At 40.7% G+C, this 27,536-nt stretch overlaps 1 protein-coding gene across 1 annotated transcript; it reads right to left on the bottom strand.

Moving 5' to 3' along the window:
* On the bottom strand, positions 1-27,237 carry SLC5A7 (solute carrier family 5 member 7). Its single transcript, XM_054830532.1, has 9 exons — positions 27,108-27,237; positions 25,894-26,116; positions 20,039-20,152; positions 16,871-17,026; positions 11,728-11,876; positions 7,578-7,721; positions 5,508-5,661; positions 4,487-4,704; positions 1-3,721 (listed from the first exon to the last, which is right to left on the bottom strand). Exons 2-9 carry the CDS (start codon positions 26,069-26,071, stop codon positions 3,095-3,097), a joined length of 1,740 nt encoding a protein of 579 aa, XP_054686507.1. The 5' UTR covers positions 26,072-26,116; positions 27,108-27,237; the 3' UTR covers positions 1-3,094.
* Between the last annotated feature and the right edge of the window lie 299 nt (positions 27,238-27,536).

Here is a 27,536-nt window from a genome sequence, read left to right as displayed (position 1 = left end):
TTATATGAACAGCTTTGTATAAATTTAATGGTAGGATAGCTGAACTAAGGCAATAAAACTTGTAAACAGACTTTGCACGGGGCTGTTCGGTTTGGTTTCTGGAGTTGTCCTGTCCACTATGCAGCCCACCACCGCAACCACCGCAGCCGTTCTTGGACTCAAGCAAAAACACACGCAGAGACTTGGTACGTGGAAAGCAGAGGTACGATCACACAATGAACAGTCTTCAGTGCCACTTCTGTCTTTTGCATGACAAAGCTTCCATAGTGTGCTGCTTGTAAAAGTGCAATAAACTTTCACTCTCCAGAGAGGGCTGGAAAACTTTGTTGGAACCATTTTCTGCCAGAGAATGAATAGCTCCATCTAAACAGGAATACTTTGTGTGAAATCACAGTGTTTTCACAAAAATATTCCATAGAATAAACAGTATTAAATATTCTGATAATGTTGAAAGCATCTGGCTTGAAATTTTTGGACTAGTGCATTTTAATTTTTCACTTAACTTTTTCATTTCTGAGCATTAAAAAAGCCTTTATGCTTTTATGGCAATAAGGGAATACAAGGGAAAATGAGAGATTTATATTTTTCAAGCAAAATTTCTTAAACAATTCCAGCTGAATCCCCTTTTCCTCTCCTTCTCCTCCCACTATTGGGAATTTTGAAATAAATAATACAGAAATGCTGCTGCATTCAAAGCATCTGGCCACTATGTAGCTGCTCATAGTGAAATTCTAGCAATTCCAAGACAAAACTGAAGTAAGAGAAAAATTTCAGGCAGACCTACAGGTGACTGTAAGATGGGATCCCCTAACTTAATTTGGAACTGCAGCATAAGTCATTGGCTATGTAAGAGAGCAAGACTGTGGCTTGATATTTTCTCATAAGAAGGGATTCAGGCTAGTGGATTCGGGGCAGAAATTGATAATAATTCAGCAGTGGCTCTGCTCTCCCCTTTCTTTCTTCTATGCAATCTCTTTCCTCCTCTCTTTTCCATGGTTCATGGGAGAATGAATACTGCTGAGCTTGCGTCCGGTTTGAGAGATCCTCAGCACCCTGAATTTTATCAGTGGCTCATGGACTCACCCCGCAGGAATTTTTCATTTCTTTGCTATATTCGCTCTTCTGGGTTTTTAGTGCAGATCCTGATTTTGATTCCCTCTCCCCAGAGCACACTCAATATTTGTTAGCACAGTAGTACCACAGTTCACAATGCATATTCAGAAATGAGATGCAGTGTTATTTTTAAATGCAGTGTACGGAGAAAAAAAATCCACATCTCTAAAATTAATTTTCTCTATGTATAAAATATCTATATGCTGTTAAAACTCCACAAAAGGAGTAAAAACATATCTAAGGATTCAACCTTGTGAAAGTTAATGTCAACGTTGAACGCACAAGTCGATGGCTTCTTCCTTTAGCAGCAAAACCTATTCTTACATCTCCTGTCCTCCAGTATAGCTCCTCGTGCTGTGAACGTTAAAAAAGAAATTTCACCAGTGACCAGCAACAGGAGGATATCTGGATTTCACTTGAACATTTTGCATCATGCGTAGATATTAAAAAGAATTATTGGAGCATAACTCTTAATTGTACAGAAATCTAGCTATTAGATCTCCCACTGTGAAAGGCACATACCAATGGGGACAGACACAATCATCTCGGCCCTGGGCAAATGGAAACGACGTTGCGTGTTCCCTGCTGGCCAGGGCGAAGTTGGAAGAGGCTTCATCTCCCTGCCTTGCTGCTTCTGGCCAGCGTTGCCATTCATAAGTGAAGTCTCGTCTGCGCCTGGCCGCTGCTGGTGCTCTGCAGAGTCACCGTGACGGCCCAGGAGGGTTGTTGTCAATGAAGGAGTTCATCATTCAGTGGATGACACCGCTGCGCCTTTCACTACGCTTGTGGGTTCAGCTTTCCTTTCAGTTCCCCTCCAAGCTGCTGCTGCTTTCAGAGGTAGACAACTACAGACGTGGAAAGCTGTCCAGCAAGCCTGTTTTTCCCATGGGAAATCAAATTTTTGAGAAAATGTGATTTTCCATGGAAAATCTGCACTTTACAGAGTAATACCAGCAAGTCCAACCAAAAGACTTTTTGATGTCTTTGAGAATACTTTTTTATTAAGTGAAAAATGGGAATTTTCCCTGTGGAAAACCCTCTCATCTTTTTTTTGCAAGCCTTCTTGACTCTCCTTACTTTTTAATATTTGTTCCATTGCTGCAGTTGCTTGGTGTCAGACTGCTTTGCTCAGTATTCATTTTGATGATAAATCAAGGCTTCTTTTCTCAACATTGAAAAGTTCTATTTAGTTTATGAGAGTTCTGTCATTTTTCACAAGCTGAGTTTTGACTCCAATTATTGCTTTAAAAATTTTGTTATCCTCCATTGGTGACAGCCACTAACCACAGGAAAAAAAGAACACCTATACTAACATACTTTGCTTAAAGTTGTCTTGCATTAGGTATAATGTAATTTTAAACTGGTGACTTCATTTCAACTTTTTAAATTAATATATGATGTTTAGCACTCCTATAAGGAATTTATTACTATTTGCGCATTTTGCTGTCTTACACAAACAATAAAATACTAGATTTGTATTGTTTGAATTTCTTTATGAGGAAAAAAACCGACCAGACCAAAACCCCAGGGAAGTTCTCTATCTGTCTTTGCTCAAGCAACTAGCTCTTTAGTGAGAAATCATTTATAGCTGTGCCAATAAAATGTTGACTGATAGTATTTCAGAGTGACTGTATTATAATCTCTTAATACAACGTCCTAGCTAATTAACCATTGCACTTTTTCTGCTACCTATATTTTCAATTGTAAATATTTTTTTTTAATTACACAGTATGTAGTTCTGGGTAGAAAGAATGGGATCTGAGTGTATCTTTTGGTAAACACTCTATGGTCTAATCCAACATGTTAGATAATAACAGAAAAGAGTTCCTCCTATGGGATGCCTCTGCTGCTAGAAACAACGTAAAGAATGGTGCAATGGCACTTCATTCCCGGTTCTTGCTTTTCTTCTGATAAAATGCCTCTTACTATTCTTTGCAGAATATCCTGCTTCACATTGCTTTGCCTGTGGCTACCAGATTTTTTAATTATCATCTTCAGTGTTGGACAGCTCTGGACTTGAATCAACATAATTGAAGGCTTCCTTGTTTGTGAAAGTTGAGCTCAAAGTTAGGCTGTGTCGTGGATTCACAGGTGCAAGTTCATTTAATACGATATTGTCACTTTTTACAAGCGTTGCTTTGTCCATGTGTTCTCTACTGTACCTGGCAACAACAGCATCAAGGAAGTCCAGCTTTGGTGGCAAAGTCCCACTCTCAAATAAGTATTTGGCTAAGTAGGAGACTATAATGTTAGTAAAGAAGGAGGTAAGCATAGCAAGTGTTTTAAATGGGAATCGCTGGATATAGATATTATTTTCATCTGGATAGCAGCCAGGATAGTAGATCAAGGGCTGAAGGTAGAGGTACGGTTCTCCTCCGGTTATTCTGAGAACAAGGCCAAATAGGTATCCTGCAATGGCACCATAGGTGTTGGTTCCTTTAATAAATAACACACACAGGAGCTGGGGGAATATGATGATATAAACAAGGTCAGAGCTGAGGTACCACAGGCCATACACTGACGAAGCTAGCAGTGCCATTGCTGTTGCTGACGCTCCAAACAGAAAAACAGTGATTCTCATGACCCACACGATTTCCCTGTCTGAAGCCTGAAAAAAAAGGGCAGTGTTAAGTGTTTTTTTATGGCAATATATGTATGCCTACATTTATGCACATAGTCGATATAAAATACTGCATTGTAAAAGGAAATTTGGCATGACATATTCAATATTTACAAACTAGTGTCTCTATCTCTGTTTCTATCTCCATCTCAAGCACAGAGAAAAAAGCTCAAGGGTTATGGTTGCCATTCCCAAGGTTGTTAATCTTTGAGCATAAGGAAAAGTTTGATAATGTGTCAAAGAAAAAAAACCCCAAAACCAACAGCAGAATATTAGAAATAACTTTTAAATATAAGCACAAAATGGCTCAACCAGAAAAAACTGTCAGCATCAGAATTTCTTCTTCTCCATTTCCTAAGAAAAACTTCAACTCACTAGCCCACTGTGTTGTCAAATGTTTTCCTGATAAATCAATAATTCAGAAAGATGTCTCATTTTGTTAAGGATTTAAGTAAAATTTATGGTTGCAGGAATAATAAGGAGCCATTTGGATAAACTGCAGTGCCATGAGAACTCTAGAAAGCTGCCTCCCCTGAGCTAGCTTTTTCACCTGTGTCATCAGTCACAACCATAAATATTTTTATGACTTTCAGTTTATTCAATACACGGCTAGGAATGAAATGCTATACTTTTTCTAGTCATAGGCAGGAAAACAAAAGAGGTGTTCCATTATGAAATTACAGTCTATGCATCACCTAGTTAAGGTCTCACCTAAAATTTTGTCTAAAAGTAAAAATGAAAATGTAATCTCACATTTTGCCGAAAAGAAAGCTGGTAAATGTTCCGAGCAAACATAGAACTTGCTGATAAAATTGAAGAGTCAGCTGATGACATCACGGCTGCAGATACAGCACCGAGGCCAAAGAATGAGATATAGACTGGGCACAGGTATTGGAGCACGATCGGTAAAATCATATCTGCTTCTTTTTTAGACATGGGGTCAGGGACACCATACTCAGTCTCGTTCCAGGCTGCAATATGGACACCAGTATGTTATTAGTAACATCAGTAGTCATGAGCTACAGCATCTCTCGACTTCATGTGCAGTGAGCTATTCATATTGCCACATTTTCATTCACATTCAAAGACTAAACTGTTGCTAGGGCCAAACCGATGGCATTTCTGTTAGGCAGATTTAATTCTGCTCAGCATTTTTCCTTATCTCTAAGCTAAGTCTCACCACAGCCTGTGGTTCTCCAGTAGGACGTTTAATATTAAAACTTTGCATTGCTCGTAAGTGTCATTTTCATCAATAGATAAAGTCTGGGATCCATGATTTTTTGTGATGTGTTTAAATACTCTCTTGGATTGCAGACTGAGACCTCAAAGCCATGTGTTAAACATTTCTAACAGAACATTTCTAACAGTTTAGCTCCATGGTCACGGTGATGGGGATCACTCTCACTATGACAAAGAACTTGACAAGGATGTTTTGGTCAAGACAAGAAATTTCTGATAAATGACCACAGAACATACACAGTTACTTTTCAGTTAGTACTGTTAGGACCAAATAAAAATATCAGAATTTAACTCAAACATTAAATAGAAATATTATGTCTGTAGATACCTAGAATGTGCAAAATGAGTTATCTCAGCCACTGGGGCAGGAGCAATTTCCCCTGGGAGAAACATTCTATAATATTATTTTTCAGTGTAGTCTCCAGTTGGAGAAGTCATGAGTTGATTAATGATGTCACCTGGCTAGATTATATCTGACATAAGCTTTGTAGGGTTTTCACACATTTAATTGTAGTATTCATTTTTAATCATTTACCTGTGGATGCTCCAATTGCACCGATGAGTACTGCAGGAAGAGCCATCACAAGACAGCCAAAAGCAGCCAGAAATGACAGAACTTGGGCATATGTGGCAGAAGACGAAGAAAGAACTCGCTGGAAATACGCTTGCCATGGGATTCCTCCTAATGTCTGCAAACACAATGGGCAGCATCCCGTCATTGGGGGCTAACTCTTGATTTTTTTGCTATCACCATATAGAGAGCATGTAGAAGCATCACTTGAATGCCGTGTTGCTGCTCTTTCATTTATTTGTTGAATATCAGTCAGTCAGTAATAGCTGTAGCTTTCATTCTCACAAGTAATGTTAAAACTTCGTAAGTCCACTTAAATCCCATTCTTCTGGACGTTATTCCTTAGTACGATTAGCAACAACATTTTGCACTTACATAGTAATCCCTAAGAATTGTGAGCTGCATAAATATTTAATAAAGCCTTACAGTAGGTTATAAAATACTACTGTCATATTTCACATTGGAGAATCCAGTACCCTTCCCCAGCCAAAATTAGATTAGTCTTTGATAGGATTTGGAAGCAAGATTTTATTTTCCTTTATGAATCTGTGTGGCAATTAAAACAAGGCAACACATTCTGTATAGATGGCACACAAGAATCTGAAAAATTGTTCTCTCACTGTCTTAATCAAATATGATACCAATGGAAATTAAAGACAAAGCAGTAAAAGAAAGTTTCTTTTTACGGTAGCAACCCTTCTCTTGTTTTAGGTATGTAACAGTGAAGATCCTGATTAGACTTAAAATTATGTCTGCAAAATATGATACAAAAGAGTATTATCAAAGGTGGAAAGACCAAGTGCTAACAATTCTGTCTTGAGAGTAGGATTTGAATAGCCTCCACTAAGTAAATAAGTGCTTATGACAAAACAGCGTGGAAAGAAAATGAAGCAAATTGCTCACTAAATGTGCACAGTCCAGTTCTGCACACTAAACGAGGCAGGAGGCATTTGGACCAAATAGTGTGTATACAGGTGTTTCATATTTGTTTCATGCACACACAGGGACCAAATGAATATTTCATGAGCAATTCTGATTTCAGCTTGCTATTTATGACTGTTTTCCTTTGCAGCCTTAATCACGTTCCTTTAACAAAGCTTTCCAAGCCTGTGTAAATTTCTTGAGCTATAATGAAACAAATGAGATGAAAAGAAAATGTGGCAACATCAGAGCGTTCCTTTGGCCATCAGCAGAGATGAAACCTTCAGGCTTACCAGACAGAATACATCTGCTTAAGCTAATGTCATACTTTGGCTCTCTGAGAATCTCTAAAAAACCTAAGCTGGATAGAACAATATATTTTAATAGCCCAATTATGAGAAAACTCTGAAGATTTTTGGTTGAGATTATTTAAAAAAAACCCAACACAGCAAAACAAAAAAAAAAACCAAAAACCCAAAACAAACCAAACCACAAACCCAAACCAAAACAAAACAGAGAAAGGAATCCCAAAGTACAACATGGTAATACAAAGTATAGAGTTTCGCAGGGGCACGGTGAATGAAAAATGTTAGCATGTGTTGCTAGATCTTCTAATGGAAAGGTCTTAATAACCACCATTCCCAAGTGTAATATATAGGTATTAAATAATGAAAGCCTCCAGTTCATTTTTGCATATGTGCATGTACGTATCCATCCATCCATCCATCTCTGCTAAGCTTTTTCTACATCACCTATACCTAAGGCATATTTAATCATTTGTATAACATGTTTATTGCCTTCTGCAATATATAAATTCCTCTGCCAAGAATGACATCAGTATTAGCTGCACACTTTTAATTAATTTTAGCATAAGTCAACTCTTTCAGCCTGATGATATTTAAATTGCATTCCTGGCAATGCTGACTTTGACAGCTGTGCTACAATATTCTACTGATATTTCACTGAAATCATTCAAATGTGCAGAAATATTGAGCAGGAGTCAGGAGGGTAAAAGTTTTCAGTTTGCTGGAAACTCTTAACTAGACTATTATTTTCAGCTGTCACAGTAACACAGTGGGAGTGCTTAAATGCTTCATACAAGACATCACTTACCAGTAAAAGGAAATTGTCCAGCCATGTGTAAATGTCAAGTGAGTTGATAGATCCAAGCCAAGGTGCTTGGTGCACGTGGTGCACAGCTGTGAGCCCAATGTCTGTCACTGCAGGATGGGACATCGCAAAGGGTACACTGATCCACTGTAACCAAAGAGTAACACTTTGTTCAGGTCTAAAGAAGGCAGTCTGAATCTCTGAAATTTTAATATTAACATTGATCTGTTTTTCTTCTTCTTGCATGTTACAGATCAAGTGCCAAGTTGCCGAGCTGACTTCCAGAAAAGTCAGGTTATGTGCTGGTTGAACATTTCCGAAATCCAGAGATCTGGGTAATGGATACCTTACCTCTGTACTGGAGACTGTGAGTATGAGAAGAGAATTAATCAGTGTAAATTGCTAAATCAGCAGGGAAGATGCATTTATACATCTTCATTTTGTTTTCCCTAAACTCCATGTATGTTCTTTACACTCTTTCCTGGACCACACTGTAGAGAAACATCTGCATATAAATTTGTGTGCAATAGCATCAGGATTTGCCAGTATACAGGCATGAGACATCACAAACACACCTGAAGGCTTGGGCATTTGTTTTTAATTCAACACAAAACTATATCATGATAAGATAGGGGTGCTGTTGGTGAACCTCCATCTCTCTTGCTCCAGAACACCCAATAGCCCAGTGTTACTTTTCTGCCTTGAGGGTGACTTCACTCTGGACTCTTGACTATTTTCAGGCTCTGCTTTTGATCTAGGCCAAAAAAATCAGTTGAAAAGCCCTTCCCAGAGACAGCTTCAGCCAGGCGGTTCATTTCCTTCACCAACTGATTTTTTGTGCATTTACTTTCCAACTCATTTTGCAATGGTGTAACTCACTAACTCTCTACGAGGATAACCTCGGTAGCTCCTACTGAGAGAAAAACCGGGCTTTATGCCATATGGAATAGACCATCACAAGCACGGCATCTTTAAGGCTCCAATGATATCCAAAACACACAGATTACTACAATCCAATTGATCACATTTAATTGTATGGGGTAACGGGAGCAAGGAGGGGAGAAATCAAACATCTTCCTCTATTTTGTCGCACAACTATTGCAATAATGTGTAAAGATTATATGAATGATTGTTATGTTTTGCTGCACTACGTATTATTCAGGTTATTTATCATGTACCATATTATTCTGTTCTCAGTTACATATACAACTTTGCCAATTTAAGCACTTAGACAGAAAGATTCCCTTCTCACTGTCTGCTTGGGCTCTTCTGGGAAAGATCTCCAAAATGTTTCAACTGTCTCCAAGATATTTTGAGGGAAAACCAAACACATTGTCAAAATTAATGCATGTTATGCAATGCTTGTTGAGAAATTAATGGGGAACAAGGATGTCAAATGCTTTTTTTTTAATTCTTGTTTGTGAATCTCAAATCTCAAACATGTCCAAGTGATGAGCTTCTGAAGAGCTGCAGTTTGCACATACTTAGCTAAGATTTTCAGTAGGGTAAATTTCTAAAGGTCCACCTGCAGCCTACACGCCACAGCCCAGGATTTAACAGGGACTGTATTGCAAATGCATTATGAACTTTTGTAATCCATTCCAGTTCCTGACAATAACCTAGCAATTTTGTGGTCTTAAGGGCTACCTCTACATTAGTAAATAAAACAAGTCAAGACACTTTCTCTGGCTCTGCAGTTCACTGACATGTGATGGTTCGCAACCATACATCTAGACTCCTTTCCCTGCCAAAAAGAACAGCCCTCAACTGTTCCTGGGAATTATCTGGGAAAATACCAGTTGGCATGTGACAAAACAGTGCCAGGACTGTGTTAACAATTAAGTGCTACAAATGATCCTGTGTTTTCACCTTGGCACTGTTTAACTTACGAAGATAGACATAGACCCAAATTCTCTCCTCTCTCTCGTTTTCTTCGTTGAGCCCTTTCTATCAGGAGTAGGACATTCACTGGTTTGGATGGAGGGCAAATAAAACCAAGGCTTGTGGAAGTGAAGTAGAAACTGGGACTTTATGTCGGGACTTGAAGCTCGGGGGTGGAAGTAGCAGGTAGCTAGAAAGACCTGGATCTCATGTGATTGGAAACCAGAAAAAAGGACTCTACATAATGGCAAAGAGTTTATAATGGGGAATTAATGATACAGATGAGATGAAGAGTCAGTAAGCAGATGAAGAGTGCAGGATCAGGGAAAGACTCACAGGGCAAGATAAAGACAAAGAGCTGAGAATTGCAGCTGTGGGTACAGGAGAGGGAGGAGGGAAGGAGAGAGGCTATATGGAATTGTAAGGAGAAAACCAGGGAAGTACATGGAGTGGCTGGGGTAGAGGTTATGGAAGCCTAAGGAAGAAGCTGTGGCTGAATTGAGGAGCCAGGGTAGGGAACAGAAGTGATCACAACAAGCATCGCCTTTTGGGTAAGTAGCAGGAGAGGAATAGACATTAGAGGAATGAGCAGTAAAGCTCTGTGCCAGTGGGAATACAAACTGCTCCAGAGCCTGGGGGGGAAGCTGGGATACCTGAGCCTGTGACATCTGCTGTGACACCTACTGTGAAGGTGTCCCATCTCATCTAAAACTGCGTCACCTAGAGCATGACCATTTTGATGCTATCTGAGGCTTCCAGCCCCACTGATGACTCTCAAGATTGTGAATATGATTCCACCTACGTGACATTATTTCTGTTCATTTTAAATGGGAAATTACATAAAGATCCTGACCAGAATTAAAATAACACTATTAAAGCTAGAGATCCAAACATTTAGAAGACTGCTATACAATCTTCATTTGCTTTCTCCTCCCTTTCAGGTTCATGTTGCCTTTAATACAGGATCACATGTTGTTATTCCCATGGGATCAGTGTCTTTAGCAGTGCATGAGTTGTTCTCATTGGAAAAGCATTTCTGTATTTTGATTTATCTACAATTTTGGGAATTTCTGTAATGCACACCATCTGTAGAAACTGAATGGTTCACAAATTTTAACATGCATGTTAGGGAAGGAGACCATATTTTCCCCACTGTGCAGGTGAACAAAGGTATGAGAGAAGAAGATCTGGAATAATTTCTCATTTGAGGTGGCCAGCTGGAACTTGGATTTGCTTTTTCAGGGTATTTAGCACCATTCCCATGAAGACAGTTACAACAGGGAATGCTTAGCACTTCTGCAGATAAGGCCATAGGCCTCATGGTAGGATGCCACAGAGTGAGGACACACACAGGGTTGGTTAGTGACCACCTGTGTGAGCTCTGGCTGAAGCAATTTCCCTAGAGCTGCACAAGAACTCCGGTGAAAGACGAGAAACAACTCTGGGTCCCCAAGGTGCCGTATAGTTCCTTCACCTTGAGCCACACCATTTATTTCAGCCTGTGTCAGATCTCTGCACAGCTGCGACCATCTGTTACTGCCACTGGCAAAGACAGACAGCAGCTTCTCTGATTGCACCCCTGTGATCTGAGCCCCTTGCACTGACAGTTTTCAGAGTAGGGCTTAAAGAACAGCAGTGAAGAAAAGAAAAGGCTCCCCACTAGCATATCATTCATAGCTGATGAGGGGACATTCATACCACCATATTCAAACAGCAAGGTCATCTGGTGAGACTTCGTATATGATGGTCTCCAAGGACGGTGGAGGGAAATGAGGGAAAAAACAAGAAGGCGATTTAAAGCTGCGTGAGTAGGTGACAGCTACAGGAAAGAGAAGCAGGAGAGTATCAGCTCTGCAAGTTCAATACCAGTGTTTCTGGACTGCTTTACTGACTGCTTCCTATGTCTTATGCCTCCTTCCAGTGCCTGTGCCACAGTCCTGCGGACAGGTAGGGAAGGAGTCAGTTCCAGTCCTATTCTGAGTTATACTCCACAGGAAAAAGTGCAAGAGTGTTTGCACTATCAGACTGGTTGGAAAAAAGCCGAAGATTTGGGCCTCTCAGTCAGCATTATTGTCAATGTATAGCATGGGCTATACATTGATGTAAATGCAGACTCTTTAAAGTCAGTGAGTTCTCTGTGAGTAGAGATATGCCTTCTTTGCGCTCTCAGTGAAGACAGTTCCAAAACCGAAGCTGGGCAATAGGTCTCAGCAATCATCATAATGCTCAGGGCAAAGTCCTCAACAAAGAAGGGACAAAAAGCCAAACTTACCAGTCCCAGGAAGATGCAGAAGAGCTGAACTACATCGGTGTAGGCCACAGAATAAAGCCCACCCACAAGCGTGTACATAGTTGCAATTAGGGCGGAAATGATGACTGAAATATTGACATTAATGTCAATGATCACACTTATAGTGGCACCTATGGGGGAAAAACAAAACACTGTATGTTAGTGTATGTCGCAGTATGTCTGATGAGAAGGCTCTCCTTTGTTAAGTTACATATACAGGTACTGGTCTGCTACGCAGTCTGACAGCAACAGTATGAAGATATTCCTCCCTCTATCTTCTGCACAAGGGAGTGGGAAAAGGAAGGTTCCTGTTGGTCTAAGTTTAGCATCTGTCATATTACAAGTTCTTATCAAATGGAGGAAGGAAAGGTCCCAACAGCCTTTCCTTACACCGTGCAAGGTCTGTAAGGACTAGATTACCTTGTATTGCCTGGGGAACAGCAGATACGCACAGACAGCTGAAGCTTCCCTCAGTGAATTGCAGCCATGTGGGAACAAGTGTATCATTGCAGTACAGGCTAGGTCTAGGGGAGGTCTGCTGCAATATATCACACCGTTTTCTATCTCACTTATGCTCTGAGCTAGCCCTTTTTGACCAAGGAAGGAATGGTAGAGGAGGCATCAGCTATAGGGACAAGTGTCCACTGATCTTTCCAAAGTGCCCTTGAATTGTTTACATGTGACAAAAAAATCTCCTGAGCCTTCTTTTCTCCAGGCTGAACAGTCCCAGCTCTCTGAGCCTCTCCTTATATGCCAGATATCCTGTCCCTTAATCATCTTTGTGGCTTTTCACTGGAGTCACTCCAGTACATCCATATCTCTTGTATTGGGGAGTGCTGGACCCAGCACTCCAAATGTGTCTCACCAGTGCTGAGTAGAGGGGAAGGATCCCCTCCCTCAACGTGCTGGCAATGGTCCTTCTAATGCAGCCCAGGATGCCATTTGCTTTCTTAGCCACAAGGGCACATTAATCATGTAATCATAGAATCATGTAATCATAGAATCATAGAATCATAGAATGGTTTGGGTTCAAAGGGACCTTAAAGATCATCCAGTTCCAACACCCCTGCCATGGGCAGGGGCAGTCTCCACTAGACCAGGTTGCTCAAAGCCCCATCCAACCTGGCCTTAAATACTTCCAGGGATGGGGCATCCACGACTTCTGTGGACAATCTGTTCCAACGCCTCACCACTCTCATAGAGAAGAATTTCTTCCTTATATCTAATCTAAATCTACCCTCTTTCAGTTTAAAGCCATAACCCCTTGTGCTGTCACTACATACCCTTGTAAACAGTCCCTCTCCAGCTTTCTTGGAAGGCTGCTATAAAGTGTCCCTGGACCCTTCTCTTCTCCAGGTTCAACAACCTCAACTCTCTCAGCCTGTGTTCATAGGAGAGGTGCTCCAGCCCTCTTCATTGCTGGTCAACTTCATTGCCTTCTAAGACGCCCTGGTCCTTTTCTGCAAACCTGCTTCCCAGCTGGTCAGCCCCCACCCTGTACTGGGACACCAGGTTGTACCTCCCCAGGTGCAGAACTTAGCATTTCCCTTTGTTGAACTTCACGATGTTCCTGTTGGCCCATTTCTGCAGCTTGTTGAGGTCCTTCTGAATGGCAGTACAACCATCTGGTCTATCAGCACTCCTCACAGTTTTTAGTTTCTGCAAACTAGCTAAAGGTGCATTTGGTCCCATCAACCAGGTCATTAATGAAGACATTACACAATACAAGACTCATTATTGGCCCCTGGGGTACACACCTGGTGACTGGCCACCTGGTGGCTTACATGCTTCTGGTCACAGCCCTCTAAGCCCAACAGTTCAGCCAGTTTTCAGTCCTCCTCACTGTCCACTTATCTAGTCTGTACTTAATCTGTTTGTCTATGAGGATATTACAGAAAACAATGTAAAAAGCCCCTTCTGGAATCCACAACATGCCCTGCCCTCCCTTCATGAACCAAGCCAGTCAGGTCATCATGGAAGATGTCAGGTTGGTCAGGAATTACTTCCTCTCCATTAATCCATGCTGACTCCTCCCAATCCCCTTCTTGACCTTCATTTGTTTGGAAGTAGTTTCCAGGAGTATTTGCTCCACGACCTTCCTAGGGCCATGAGGCTGCCCAGCCTTTAGTTCCTGATATCCTCCTTGTCCTTCTTGAGGATGGGAGTGACAATTGTTTTCTTCCAGTCTTCAGGAACATCCCTGCTCACCACAGTCTTCAGAAGTTTACTGAGTGTCCTTGTGTCCTGGTTTCGGCTAGGATAGAGTTAATTTTCACAAGCAGCTGGGATGGGACACAGCCAGGACAGGTGGTCTAAACTAGCCAAAGGGGTATTCCATACAATATGATGTCATGCGCAGCACAGTTGAGGGGGAGCTACTTGGGGAAGGGTGGGGCGGCTCTGGACAGTCTGAATGTGTGGTATGAGTGTGTGGTCGTGTACAGTTGTTGGGTCGTCGTGTGAGAAATTGCATTGTGTACCACCCCTTTTGTCTATTCTAGGTACTGTTGTCGTTATTTTCCTCTCCCTTTGCTGTCCCAGTAAACTGTCCTTATCCCAAGCCACAACTTTTACCTTTTTCTTCCGATTCTCCTCCCCATCTCGCCGGCAAAGAGGGGTAAGTGAGCGGCTGTGTGGTGCTGAGCTGCCAGCTGGGGCTAAACCACGACACCTTGCAATGCTATCAGCCATCTCCTACAGCACTCGCAGGATGCGTCCCATGAAATTGTGTCTGTCCAGTCTACTTAAATGTTTCCTAACCTGATCCGCACCCAGCAAGCCTTCCTTGCCCTGGGCTTTCCTAGGCTTCTCAGGGTCCTGGGATTCCTGAAGGCTGGTCTTACCAGCAAAGAATGAAGCAGAGAAGGCACTGAATACCTCAGCCTTTTCCATATCCTTTGCCACCAAATCCCTCATCTCATTCAACACCAGTCCACATTTTCCTTAATTTATATACTCGTAGAAGCCTTTCTTGCTGCCCTTCATGGTCAGATTCAAATCCAGGTGGACTTTGGCTTTTCTAAACCCATCTCTGCACGCTTGGGCAGTGTCTTTGTGTTCCTTCCAGGTCACCTGTCCCTGCTTCCACCTCTTCAATGTTTCTTTTTTTATGTCTGAGTCTAGTCAGGAACTCCTTTTCAATCCATGCAGGTCTCCTTCTAGCTTTGCTTGTTTTCCTGGTTGTCAGGATGGACTGTTCTTGAGCTTGCAGAGGTGATTCCCGAATACCAACCAGCTCTCCTGGACTCCTCTTCTCTGCAGGGCTGTCTCCCATGGGATTCGTCCAAGCAGCTTCCTGGAGAGTCCAAACTCTACTCTCCTGAAGTCCACTGCTGCGGTCCTGATTTTTGCCTTGTTCCCTCCTCTCAGGACCCTAAACTCCACCATCTCATGAACACTGCAGTCAAGGCTGCCTCCAACCTTCACATCCCTAACTAGTTCTTCCTTCAACAACGCACCTCCCTTCATCAGCTCCCTGATCATCTGTGTGAGGAAGTTGTTGTCAGAAACCTCCTGAATTGCTTGTGCCTTACTACACTGCCCTTACAGCAGTTATCAGGATGGTTATACATTTCCCTTAGATGTATTGACTATTTCAAGAGATTACAGTCTTTTAAAACCATGCTTTTTAAAAAAATCCTCTTCTAATTAGGATAATTTAAACAAAACATGTTGCAATAACTTTTAGTACTTGCAGATATTGTAGATGGATATTCTTGACCCCATAGGTGGTAGAGTTCTGGCACAGAACACAATATGATGTATGGTATATAAGAGCTGCTGAGAGCTGCCAGGTGGTTTTTTGTTGTACAGTAAACCTTCAAAGTTTACATGTTTAAGGATTACAAACTCAGACCTCTCTCACAAGCTGGAAGCCCTATATTTCCCTTCTATAACCCTGCCAAGCAAGGAATCATGAGGAAGATCAAGAAGTGAAGAGTAGTGGGATTAAATATTCATCAGTGAGGATAGATGTGCAAATTAAGATACATAATATAACTAGATCTATTCACAGAATGTTAAAATCAAAACCCTTGATGACCTTTATAGTCATTGACATTTTTTAACTTTCAGCTGTTAATATAAACCTACTAGAAAGGTGTTCACATCACTTGCTTTGAAATATCACAGATTCTTCAACAAAAAGAAAGTATATTCCAAATACTCAGAGTGTTCTTCAAGTTATTCAACTGCTATCACCTCAGCATGTAGTTTGTTCTTAGTCCTTTAAGGGTTTTGTGATGAAATTGTGGTAAACAAGCTCCCCATTGCTTTGCAGTTCATCAGAGCACAGTTGGAGAGTACCTTCAAAGTTTTTCTGTTTAAAATAGCTTGTGCTAGAAAGCATTACCACATGCATGTGCACTATGAGTATGATTAGCTGGTAAAAGTCAACTACTGTTGCTTCAACTCAAGGGCTTTCTCAGTTCTTGGAGGGATTGCTAAATTCAGGCCTGAAATACAATTAAAAACCCTGGAAACTGATTTTTTTTCAGGACTGTATGAGTAGTTGGGTGATTTCCTATTGAGTCATAATTCCACTAATTCTCTGTATCCTTTCTTGAATCCTAAGTATTTTCTTCATTTTGCCAAGTAGAGAGCCCTTTAGATTGGATAATACTTCAATTTATTTACTGGCATCTGTTTTACTTCTATTATTTGTGCTATGGAAAGTTCTGTATATGTAGGTCTCCTATATGCAAAGGATTATTTTTTTAGATGCATTGGCAATAATATTTCATATCTTTAAGGTGAATTTTGACTGGCTTCTGTGATCTCAATGGTGTAAGAAAGAAGCTGGGTCAGTCTTGACATGAAAGGGATACTTGCAATCACTCATGTCACCCTCACAATTAAAGAAATTTGTTGTTAAATGTTTTCATGCTCTTTGAAAGGGGACAACTTAAAGGTACCTGAAAATGAATAGAGACCTTGCATGTCTTTCCATTACCAAAATAATTAATGGGATACCATTACCAGGTTTAATTACTAGTTAGCATGGGTCTGAGAACTGTCACACAATCATTTGGCAAGGATAGTTAGCATTTCAAGCCAGAATGCATTTCTGATTTTCTTAATCTTTTCCACCTGTGAAAAATTATTATTTATACTGCTTATTCCTTACCTAAGGCAGAGAAGATGGCAGCAGCCCAAAACATTTCTCCCATTAAAGCTGGAATAAACAGTAGCCCTCCCATCCTTTTTCCATAAAGCTGCTGAAAAGGGTCTAGCATTGTCACATAGCCTTTGGATCGCATGGGTTTTGCAAAAAAAAGACCACCTACAAAGAAAAGTAGCATAAGACACCAGCTGCAGTGGAGGAATGCATTGCCATTAAGGGGCAAAACATTGATTGTCAGTTAAGGGCACAAAATATCAGTATTACTGGTTTGATTTTTTTTTTTAAAGAAATAAGTACAGTTAAAACATCTTCTGAGAATTCTTACCTTACAGCTGTCTACAGAGTTACATAAACACATCCACACCTTTGATGTCTATGGTCTGATAATGAAAAATAAGTTTGTCTTATTTTGTCTGGTTCAGTTTACTTAATCTGCTATTACGGATGCTGTCAGAGGTTTGTCTAATTTTGGATCAGGCTAAGGGAATGGCTTTTCTACCTATCCTGTTCATTCTTAGAGCAGATCCCAGCATGAATTTTCACATGGTCCTACTGTAAAATTATAACCGTCTGGGGTTCCTGGATCAGAAATACGACTTCAAACATGCTTAATGTACACGCAGCAAATTTGATTCTTTCAGGACAATTCAGATTTATCATGTATGCTTAGATCAACCTTACTACACCTGCAGGGTAGGTCACATGCCTTATGGGCTCTGCAGGTGTCAGGCTCCCTGAACATTTGTCATACACATTTCACTTATGCATGTTCAGAAATTTTTATGCATCGCAATTCTTCTCTGCCTGGATATGGGCTGGATATGTACATAAATGTGCAAAGGCCTCACCTTTCTAATGTACAGTCCTCAAAATTCTTTCTGGCTGGGGAAAAAAAAGGACAATGATATCTCAGGAAAGCTGAAACAGCCTTTGTACAGAAACCTGTGTAGTTCAGACCTGCATATAACTAAGTAGACTTCTACCACAGTAAAACTGCTGAAATGCAATGTATAAGGTACAATAAAAAACCCCTGGAAAACCAGTCAGTTCCCAATAAAACCTACTGTACAGTATTTGGCAACCCTTAATTAGGTTCTTCATTACAAGATATGTAATGTATTGATCGCATCGTACAGAAGTTTTTCCACATTTCTATGTATTGCCTTGTATCGCTCGTATTTCTTCATTTCATTAAGTTCCCTGAACAGAAGGCACCGCCTTACCAATCACAATTTATTTATACTGCTTATGTTAACATTGTCTTTATGCAGGTTGTTTGAATGCAGAAACCCTCCAGCATTTTTTTACTATTCTTGGATTGGTTATGGATCCTGTTCTACCATTATGTCATCATTACAAAAGACAACTAAAAGAAGAAAAAAAGGAATCACTGGTATTATAATCTATTATGATGTTCAAGCATCTGTCAAAGGAAATAGGAGATATTCTAACCTTTAAAACTAAATTGCTTGAAAAATTAGGAAAAGTGGTACGCAGTACAGCATTGAATTAAGAGGGAGATTAAATAGATCTTAACTCCTTCCAGTCTGAAACAATAATATTTCTTTTAGCCTTGTATTTATAATTTTGATTATTTTAAAAAGAAGGATATAAACAACTCCTCCTCCCAAATCTGCATGTACAGATCATGCCTACAGAAATGCTTTCCTGTCTGTGTTCTGCAGACACATGTATGGTCACATGATACAGCGTTTGTTTCTCTGCGGTGGCCATTATAATTTCCAGGAAAAAAGTCTGGATATCTTTAATAATAGCTGGAAATGAGAGGAGAGGCTAACTCAGCTCCTTCTGGGCTATTATTAATTTGTGTCAATTCTACAGAGGCTGAGAGTCAGGAGATGTTTGTGCCTACAATCCTAACGACTGCTTAATGACATCAGTGGATGATGAACCTCGTGACCTCATAATGACACCAACTGATCTCCAGGGAGACATTTACCGTTATTGTTTTCCTTACAGGAAATAAAGCTGCTCTCAGCGAGGGGAACTACTACTGGAACTGGAGCTGGCCCACATGTGCCAGAGGGGAATATCTGCAATGGGGAAGGTTTCTACCTGGGAAGAGAGGAGAACCAGGACAGGCCATAGGCCAGCATTTCTGATGCAAAACAAGAGTCAAGAGGGCAACCGAGTTGTATGGGATAAAAATGAAAGGGGCAAGAAGACCTGGATAAGCACCCAAAGGAAACAAAGGGACAGCCTAGGTGGGAGGACCATGGGAAAAGACTCAAAATAGACTGAGAGGTCAAGTATTATTAGAAAGGCTAATACACCAGTCGCCTTAATGAAGATGAAAAACACGGGATCTTTTTTTGTAACAACATTCTTTTTAAACAGTTGCATCCACAGTTGCATTAGGGACATGATCTGTTCACAAACTGAGAGGATGTAGCCGACAACTTCCTGGAGTACTCATCATGGCTTGCAAGGCAATACTTTTGTTGCGAGCTGCTCCACGTGGTTGAGACGTGATGAGAAATTTTGCATTGCTATTATTTTTAAGAAAAGTAAGGAAGTTCTGAGGCTACATTTCAGGAATTAGGGGCCACAGCATTAAAAATTATAATGCCATCTGTATTTTACACTCTGACCCTGCATATGATTTGGAGTTTTGTATCACATTTGAGAGGATGCTTAGTCCAATTTTCCGAAAATAGACCAGTTCTATTACAGATTTCCTACACAAAATTAGAAAAGTTACTTAGACTCTTGGTGAGGATCTGTAAGGTATAAGCACTTCCCTAACGTGAAAGGGTATTTGCTACTCTTGAATTCCGATATTCCAATATTTATAGGTTCACTGATACTATCATGTTGCAGATCATAAAGGCACTTAAAGAAAACCTGAATATTTAAAACATATTATATATAATTTAAAAAAATCCCACAACAAAACCTTTCTGATTGTGACCTCCGTTGATCACTGTGGTTGCAATAATCGAGTCTTGCCAAAGCATTCAGGAGACTTAAGGTATGAAACTATTTTTAGTGATTTTCTGTTTTTCTTTTTAATAGCCAAATCTATCAGCAGAAGGGATTCACTTTACCTCAATATCCTTTTATCAGATCCTAGTTGTTTCATTTCAAACTATGGACTAGTCATCAGAACTGTTTAAAATGAGACACTATTAGCTTTAGTTCTTTGCTTACCTAAAACCAGACTAAGGGCATATCCGATGGGTGCCTGAGCCCAAGCTAGACCATAGCCTGGGACATACACAGCTTCTGCTGTCCCGTTGATGTAACCTCCTCCAACCCATGTGGCTGAAAAAAAAGAGATGGAAAAGTCTTTAATGTGCATACAGAAAGAAAATGTCCCACACTGTAGAATGAAATTGTCATCACTTATAATATTGCTATTTTTTATTATATGTACTGTACAAGTGCCAAACATGGTATCCTTCTATAAAAGATAGTCCTAATTTGAAAAACTTACAACCTAAGCATATGAAAAAGAAGTCAGATGGACTGAGACAATCATCAAGGTGTCAGTCATCTGTATAGTCAGATGTGAGGCCTGAGTCCCCCACTACTTGTTTACAATGAATGAAACACATCAACACATTAACCGTTACCATTTTCTTTGTATTACTCCAAATGAAGGAGAGATGTCAGGGGGAATCTGAAGAAGAACAATAAACACACAGTGATAAAGTCATCCCAGCTGGGAGAACTCAAAACATTTTAATTAGACAAGTTTAACAAATGCATTGTTTACTAGGCCCTCCATGAAAACAAAAATTGCCCTTAAAACCTTGCTAAATTTTAAATTGTGGCTACATGAAGCACATTTAGTAAAGTCTGACTTCCCTAAATGCTGTAGTTCCATATAGGACTGTGGTGGTTTTGTGTTGCTATTTAAGTTCTAAACTTTGACTCCTTTATTTTTGTGCTTCCTGAAGACATATTCCAGAATTGAATTGTGCTATCTGTAATATTTCTGATCTTATCTCTATAAAAAACAGCAGTATTTTTAATATACCAAGTTCATACCCTTAATGAATTGATTCTCTACCTTGAAGGGAAGTTTCTACATTTGAGAATTTGGGACCTACAGCATGTATGAAAGAAAATCTCCAACGCAGAAATGTATTGTGATTACATCTGCAAAAATAATTCATAACAAATTCAGTAGTAAAATTTATCTCTTCCTGTTTGCAGATTCCATGTAAAAAGTTCTTGACTTTCTCTAATGTATAATAAGTTTTATAAATCTGTCTCCGCAGTTTGACCAAGGGCAGGCATATCATTACAAGTGCTAGATTTTTGTAATGACATTTTGATTTGCCTCAGAAGCCCCTCCTCATCTTTTCTGTAGGCCCCCTTTAAGTACTGGAAGGCTGCTATAAGGTCTCCCTGGAGCCTTCTCTTCTCCAGGCTGAACAACCCCAACTCTCTCAGCCTGACCTCATAGGAGAGGTGCTCCAACCCCCTGATCACCTTCATGGCCCTCCTCTGGACCTACTCAAGCAGGTCCTTGTCTTTCTTATGCTGGGGGACACAGTACTCCAGGTGGGGTCTCACAAGAGTGGAGTAGAGGTGGAGAATCACCTCCCTTGACCTGCTGGCCACACTGCTTTTGATGCAGCCCAGGATACAGTTGACTTTCTGGGCTGCAAGCGCACATTGCTGGCTCATATCCATTTTTTCATCCACCAATACCCCCAAGTCCTTTTCCGCAAGGCTGCTCTTAATCCACTCATTACCCAGCCTATATCCATGTTTGAGATTGCTCCAACTCAGATGCAGGACCTTGCACTTGGCCTTGCTGAACTTCATGATGTTCACCTGGGCCCATCTCTCTAGCCTGTCAAGGTCCCTCTGGATGGCATCCTGTCCCACTAGAGTATCAGCTGTACCACTCAGCTTGTGTCATCCACAAACTTGCTGAGGGTGCACTCAATCCCACTGTCCATGTCCCTGACAAAGGTGTTAAATAATACTGGTCCCAATATGGACCCCTGAGGGACTCTACTCATCACTGATCTCCACCTGGACATTGATCCATTGACCGTTGAGTCCATAACTACCTGGGATACGTGTTGTCTATTGTGTCTCAAGCAGCACAGACTTATGGAATATGTTGTAAGAACCTGCATGCAATAACAAGTAAATATTTAGAAAGGGAACTGTATTTGTCTCCTTCCCTGGTAAAAGCATGAGCGTGAATTCTGCATGAATGACACCCACTTCCACATGGGGAGTAATATCCCATAGTCAAGGACAGAGGTCCAGCATTGCTGCAGCTGTGGTGCCAGGAGTCTTCAACATCGGCATTGATTTGCCGGGGGTTGCTACTGAGGTGGTGGGTGTTCTCCAAGGGGCACTTGGATGCTGTGCCTAACTACCTTGCTTTTTTCTGGAGGGGGGCAGGTCACTTCACTTCTGTGTGACATTGCAGGGGCCATTGCCCTCCCCTGGCGGAAGGGGAACGATGCCCTATGGACTGGTATTGCTGGGTAAGGTGGAATGCAGGATTTAGCACTTATTTTCAATTTGATTTCTTGATATCTGGATTGGGGGTTGAAAAATAGCTGCTGATTAGTTTCTGTGTGCACATCGCTGTTCTGGAACATCTGCCAAGGACCCCAGAGCTCTAGGAAGGTGCTATATGCCTTTTTCTGAGGGGGTGAATGGGTAGTCAGCACGTACATTGACAACAGTAAATACATTAGAAAAGAAATAATGGGATATGATAGGATGGGATTTCAACTTTAGATATTAATTTTCTGATCCTCAGTTTGCTAAGCCACAATTTAAAGTTAGTTTAATACCTTTTTTGGTGAAATTCTTTTTTTTTTTAAATCAGACAAAAGGAATATAAAATTTAATAATCTGTGGAAACACTTATGTGGTAATCTATTTTAATCCTCTCTTTGCCTACTGTCTGAAGGACCAAAAAATGCAGCAAATACCAACATCCATTTAAAACATGCACCCTAAAAAATGATCAAATACTGAGGATATGGAGTGCAATTCTGCTCCTAGTTCATATGAGGAACACAGAAATTAATCTCAGATTTCTTTATATATATCAATATATATTAGAAAATCAGTTCTTTTGGCACTTTGTGAATGATCCCCTGTCTGAGCACTCAAATTATTGAATCAACTCATCAGGTTCTGTAAAATGAAAATCCTGACCTAAGGATTACAAAAAAATAGAATTTTGTAATATTTCTTTTTTTCTTGTGGAAAGATATGTAGCTCAATCCAACAAATATGAAAAAATAACATCAATAGTTTATTAGCTTCTTGGTCATGTTTGTAACCATTCAATTATATAATCTCAAATATTTTCTTTGGGGTTTAAACTCAATCGCCAAAATCAGAAAAGAGTCAAGTTTGTTGCAGATATCACTTCTTAAGAACTTGACCCTCAAATTAAGGAACGCTAATATTTAATGCAACTTTTTAACTATAATTATGTATGAACAATACATAGATTAAAGGCATGTCTAGTATGGTACTATGATAGCTCATTTTAATATGAGCTGTTGTGATCCATCCATAATTCAAGCTTCTCATTCTTTCTATTTTCATAATTGCAGACACACTCAGCCTTCAACAAGCTTTGTGTTTAGGCATTTCAGTAGCTAGTTGATACAGCCGCTTCTTCAGGATCATGGTATAAATCCAAACATGTCCATAGCCATTATTCATAGGTAGTGCATTTGCTTTAAGGTTTTACAATGCCATTTAGAAAATCAACTATAATTACTCAGGAATCTTGAGTCTGTCCCTATGAAGTCACAATGCTTATGCTCTGAATTTAATTTTAAATTTATAAGTTGAGTTCTGTCATCCTCCCCTAGAAGTAGCCCTGGAAATTGCTACCATTTTCATAGCCAATACCCGTGGAACATGGTAGTGTTTGTCTCGGGCAAGAAAGACAGAATTAGGCCTTATCTCATAACCCGAAATACTTCATGTCCATACGAACAATATCCTTTCTGGAGATCTTTAAAAATTTCTTGTTTTCCTTTTATGGGGTGGGCTTTGCTCTTTAATTCACATTTAGACAATTAAAGCTGTACAATACAAAGAGAATGCTGGAATAGCCATATATCTCTGGAGGAATGGTTATGAGGTGCAAAATCTGCATCTATCATTTTTAAAGAAGCAAATACGCCCTTGAATAATGTGACTATTTAGTAAAAATTATTGTGGATTTTGATCAGCTTAATTTCACAATTATTTAGTTACGGCTTTACAAACTAAGTATCCCAATCACCCTCACCGAGACAAAACTCCAGCTAACCCCTGATTCTGTGGACTTGTGCCCACACTTTGTGTGCCAGGTGTGGTTTCCTAAAACTGAAAGTGTAACTTACTTGCCATCTCAAGCTTTAATTGCCATATTTATGGAAGGTAGAGGTGAGAAAGTACGTGAACCCTGATAGTATAAAATCCATGACTGTTTTAGCTGTGCAAAGGCTTGAGGATCAGCCTGATATTCTACCGCAGAGATGATGTACTACGGCATCTCTAGAGCTTGCATGGTGAATTGCGTGGGTGTGAATTGTGGTGGTTATAGAAATTGTCTGCAATACAGGAAGCCCCAGTTCAAGTCTCATCTCTGCTTCAGCTGTTATGAAAAATATTCCATAAAATAGGATTAAGGAGACCAGAATTTGTGTCTTCTTCCGCAGGTAAAGCTGTTAGTCATAACCACTTGTGCAGGGAACGTCTTGTTTTGTCTCCACTCCCCCGATCTAATGATTACAGTTTTGTGGTGAGCAATATCTCTGCAAAATATTCTGGTTTCAGTGCTCTTGAAAACATTTCTTTCAACAGAGAACAGTCAAACCAGCTCTTGCTATGAGCAGAATCCTGTCGCATCTGATGCTTCAGTAGCCAATGGATATGCGATACAGTAAATTATAGCAAAAAGTGCTAAAAGTAGAATATCTGCTTGTATTCAAACTTTATTCACTTTTACAAACATTCCTTACTCACTATCCAAATATTCAGTCTTTGAATGAGCAAAATGCCCCTGCAAGGGGATGGGAATTTGTCTCGATTAAAGAACATAGAATTTTGGCCCAAGTTTTTATGTGTCTCTTCCTTATTAGATAATTGTGAAACCAGAACAGGGCAAAACAGCAAAACAAAAATATAACCTGATAAATCTAATTTGGCAATTGAAAGGGCTTTGCCTGAATAGGATTTAGAAATAATAATAATAATAATAATAACAACAACAATAACAATAACAACAACAACACATGCTTAGAAATTAAATTGCTTAAATAAAAATGGTGGGCCAATTCACTCTTCTTATAATGCATTTTTGTATTGATACCATATGTTAGCTGTAAGACTTGAGATTTTGGACCATATTGTGAATATCTTGTTTACCCAGGTAGGACACCTGGTTGAAGTGGCTCTGGGAGTCAGACAGCACTGTTTACAAAATTAATGAAAACTCTTCCTTCGCCCAGGCTTTTCCTACTGATATTACTATTCACAGTAATGTATTATTTTGCCAAACTGCTGTAAAAGAAGCTAAAAGAATTCGCAAAGTAACTTTGCTTATGCCAATTTTCTTTCAGAAACTTATTCTTAATTGATGCTGCACCCCCTCCTCATATCTTTTTGCATATAAACTTTGTTTTACTCACATTAAACAAAAATAACTCACCAATTTGGATGGCTTTAACAACAATAACAGTTATTTTAAAACTGGATTTCTTATTAATTTATATAAATTCTATACCTGTGTCCAAAACATATCCGATCTACAGATGAATATGAAAGCAATGAATAAGAAACATAATATATTCTTCCTTTATGATTTTACAATATTTGTTGCTTTTATATTGATGCTACATTTGTCTGTTCACTAAAAAAATGTTAGCAGCAACTGGAAAAAAAAAGTATATATTTTTTCTGCCTTTTGCATTATTCAGCATTCAGATTACACTTCTTCATTCAGATGGAAAACTGACAAGTTATACGCTGGTTAGAAAAAAAAGAAGAAAAAAAGAGTGGTTTTTACATACCAGTCATTGTAAATCCACCAACTAGCAAGCCAATGTCTCTTCCACCGACTATAATAGCTTCGCTGCGATCTCCTTCGCTGCCGGTGTTCTTGGTTTTCCAAGCAGCCCATATCCCAACTGCCAGGATAGCCAGGTAGAATACAACTATGGCCACCAGCCCCTCCAAATGGAAAGCCATGTCGAAGTCCCAACTGTTTCTTTGATCGCTATTTCATTAAGAACTCTGGAGAGAATGCAACAATACGTCTGCTTTTAACAAATCTGGTCAGATGCTTTTAGAATCAGTGTACAATGAAAACTCAGATGGCTATTAAAGAGACTGTTCTGGTGAATTTATGAAATGAGTATTTCGGATGTAAGCAAAATTAAGTTTACATGCCAATTAAAGTGCCTGTGGATCAACAATCAACAATTGCAACCTGTGATCACAAAGGGAAATGAATGACGTGGCTGAAAGCTATGCAATTCTTAGAAATCAGTTACTGAGCACTGAATTCTTTTAGTGTCACCAAGCCCCCAGTGTCTGGGAACTCTTCAGTCAAGAAAGAGTTTGGTACACGGAATACGAGAGAAGATCTTGGCCATGTGGGCTATTACAAAAGTCTCTATTTAGTCAGAAGATAAGCCACAAAACTGTTTTAAGTTATTTAAGAACTAGGGATAAGTAATAGCTACAACAGCAAAACCCATCTTCTGAGTCTTTGTGTTGGAATGCTGAGTCTTTTCCTCTATCATCTCCCGTATTTAAAAATCTGCATTTTCTCTTTTGCAACATTGAGATGTCCAGCAGTGGAAATGGAATCTATTCTCGTTCGCAAGTTGCGAAGTAAAGGGAAAGCTTAAGAGCTGTCGAACGGCAGAAATGTTAAGGTTTACGAACTGCAGCGGGGGAAAACCCCCGGCAGACGTAAGCAGCGGCTGCCCCGTACCCAGCCTTTCCCGGAGCCCCCTCCCAGCCCTCGCCCTGCCGCTCCGCGATCGCTCTCACACAACCGCGCCGGCAAGACCCGTCCGCGCTCCCGACGGCTCCGCGGGAGCCCTGCGCGGAGCCGACCCGCGGAGCTAGCCCTACCTACCGGGGGGCTCCGCACGCCGCGCTCCGTGGAGGCGCCGCGCCGCCCGGCGCGGCCGCGCACCCCCGCCCCACGCCCACGGCAGGGCTCCCCGCCCGCCCCCCGCCCCACGCCGTCGGGGAGCGTCGCCCGCCGCCCCACCTGCGCTCCGCCGCCGCGCTACCCCGCAGCCCCCGGGGCACGGCCGCCCATCCTGCGGGGCGGTGTCGGGGCTGAGCCGAGGGGGGCTTTGCCCCCGCCCGGGGTTTTCCCGCTTGGAGGGGGAAGGCGCAAAGGCAGGATCGTTTCTTCCCCCGCGGTGGCGGCGGTGCACCGAGTGCTGAGGCTGCGACGGGGGGCTCGTGGATTAAAAAGAGGAAAATCCCTTTATAAAGGAGGAGGGTTGAGTGGGGTGAGAGGACCGTGTCCGTCAGAGCTGGGGGGAGGAAGGGGGAAAGACGTCAGAGTGCTAGGGGACGTTGGGGGGAAATAAGGATGACTCAAGGGAGAGTGATTGTCGTGTCATGGCAGGGAAACAGGGTTAGGAAGTGAAATTGGGATGAGAAAACAAAAGGGAATGAGGGGGAGAAA

This window comes from Grus americana, chromosome 1, assembly GCF_028858705.1.
Source record: "Grus americana isolate bGruAme1 chromosome 1, bGruAme1.mat, whole genome shotgun sequence".
NCBI lineage: Eukaryota > Metazoa > Chordata > Aves > Gruiformes > Gruidae > Grus > Grus americana.
The sequence above is the reverse complement of the archived record's forward strand: the minus strand, read 5'-3'. Positions and strand labels throughout refer to the sequence as shown.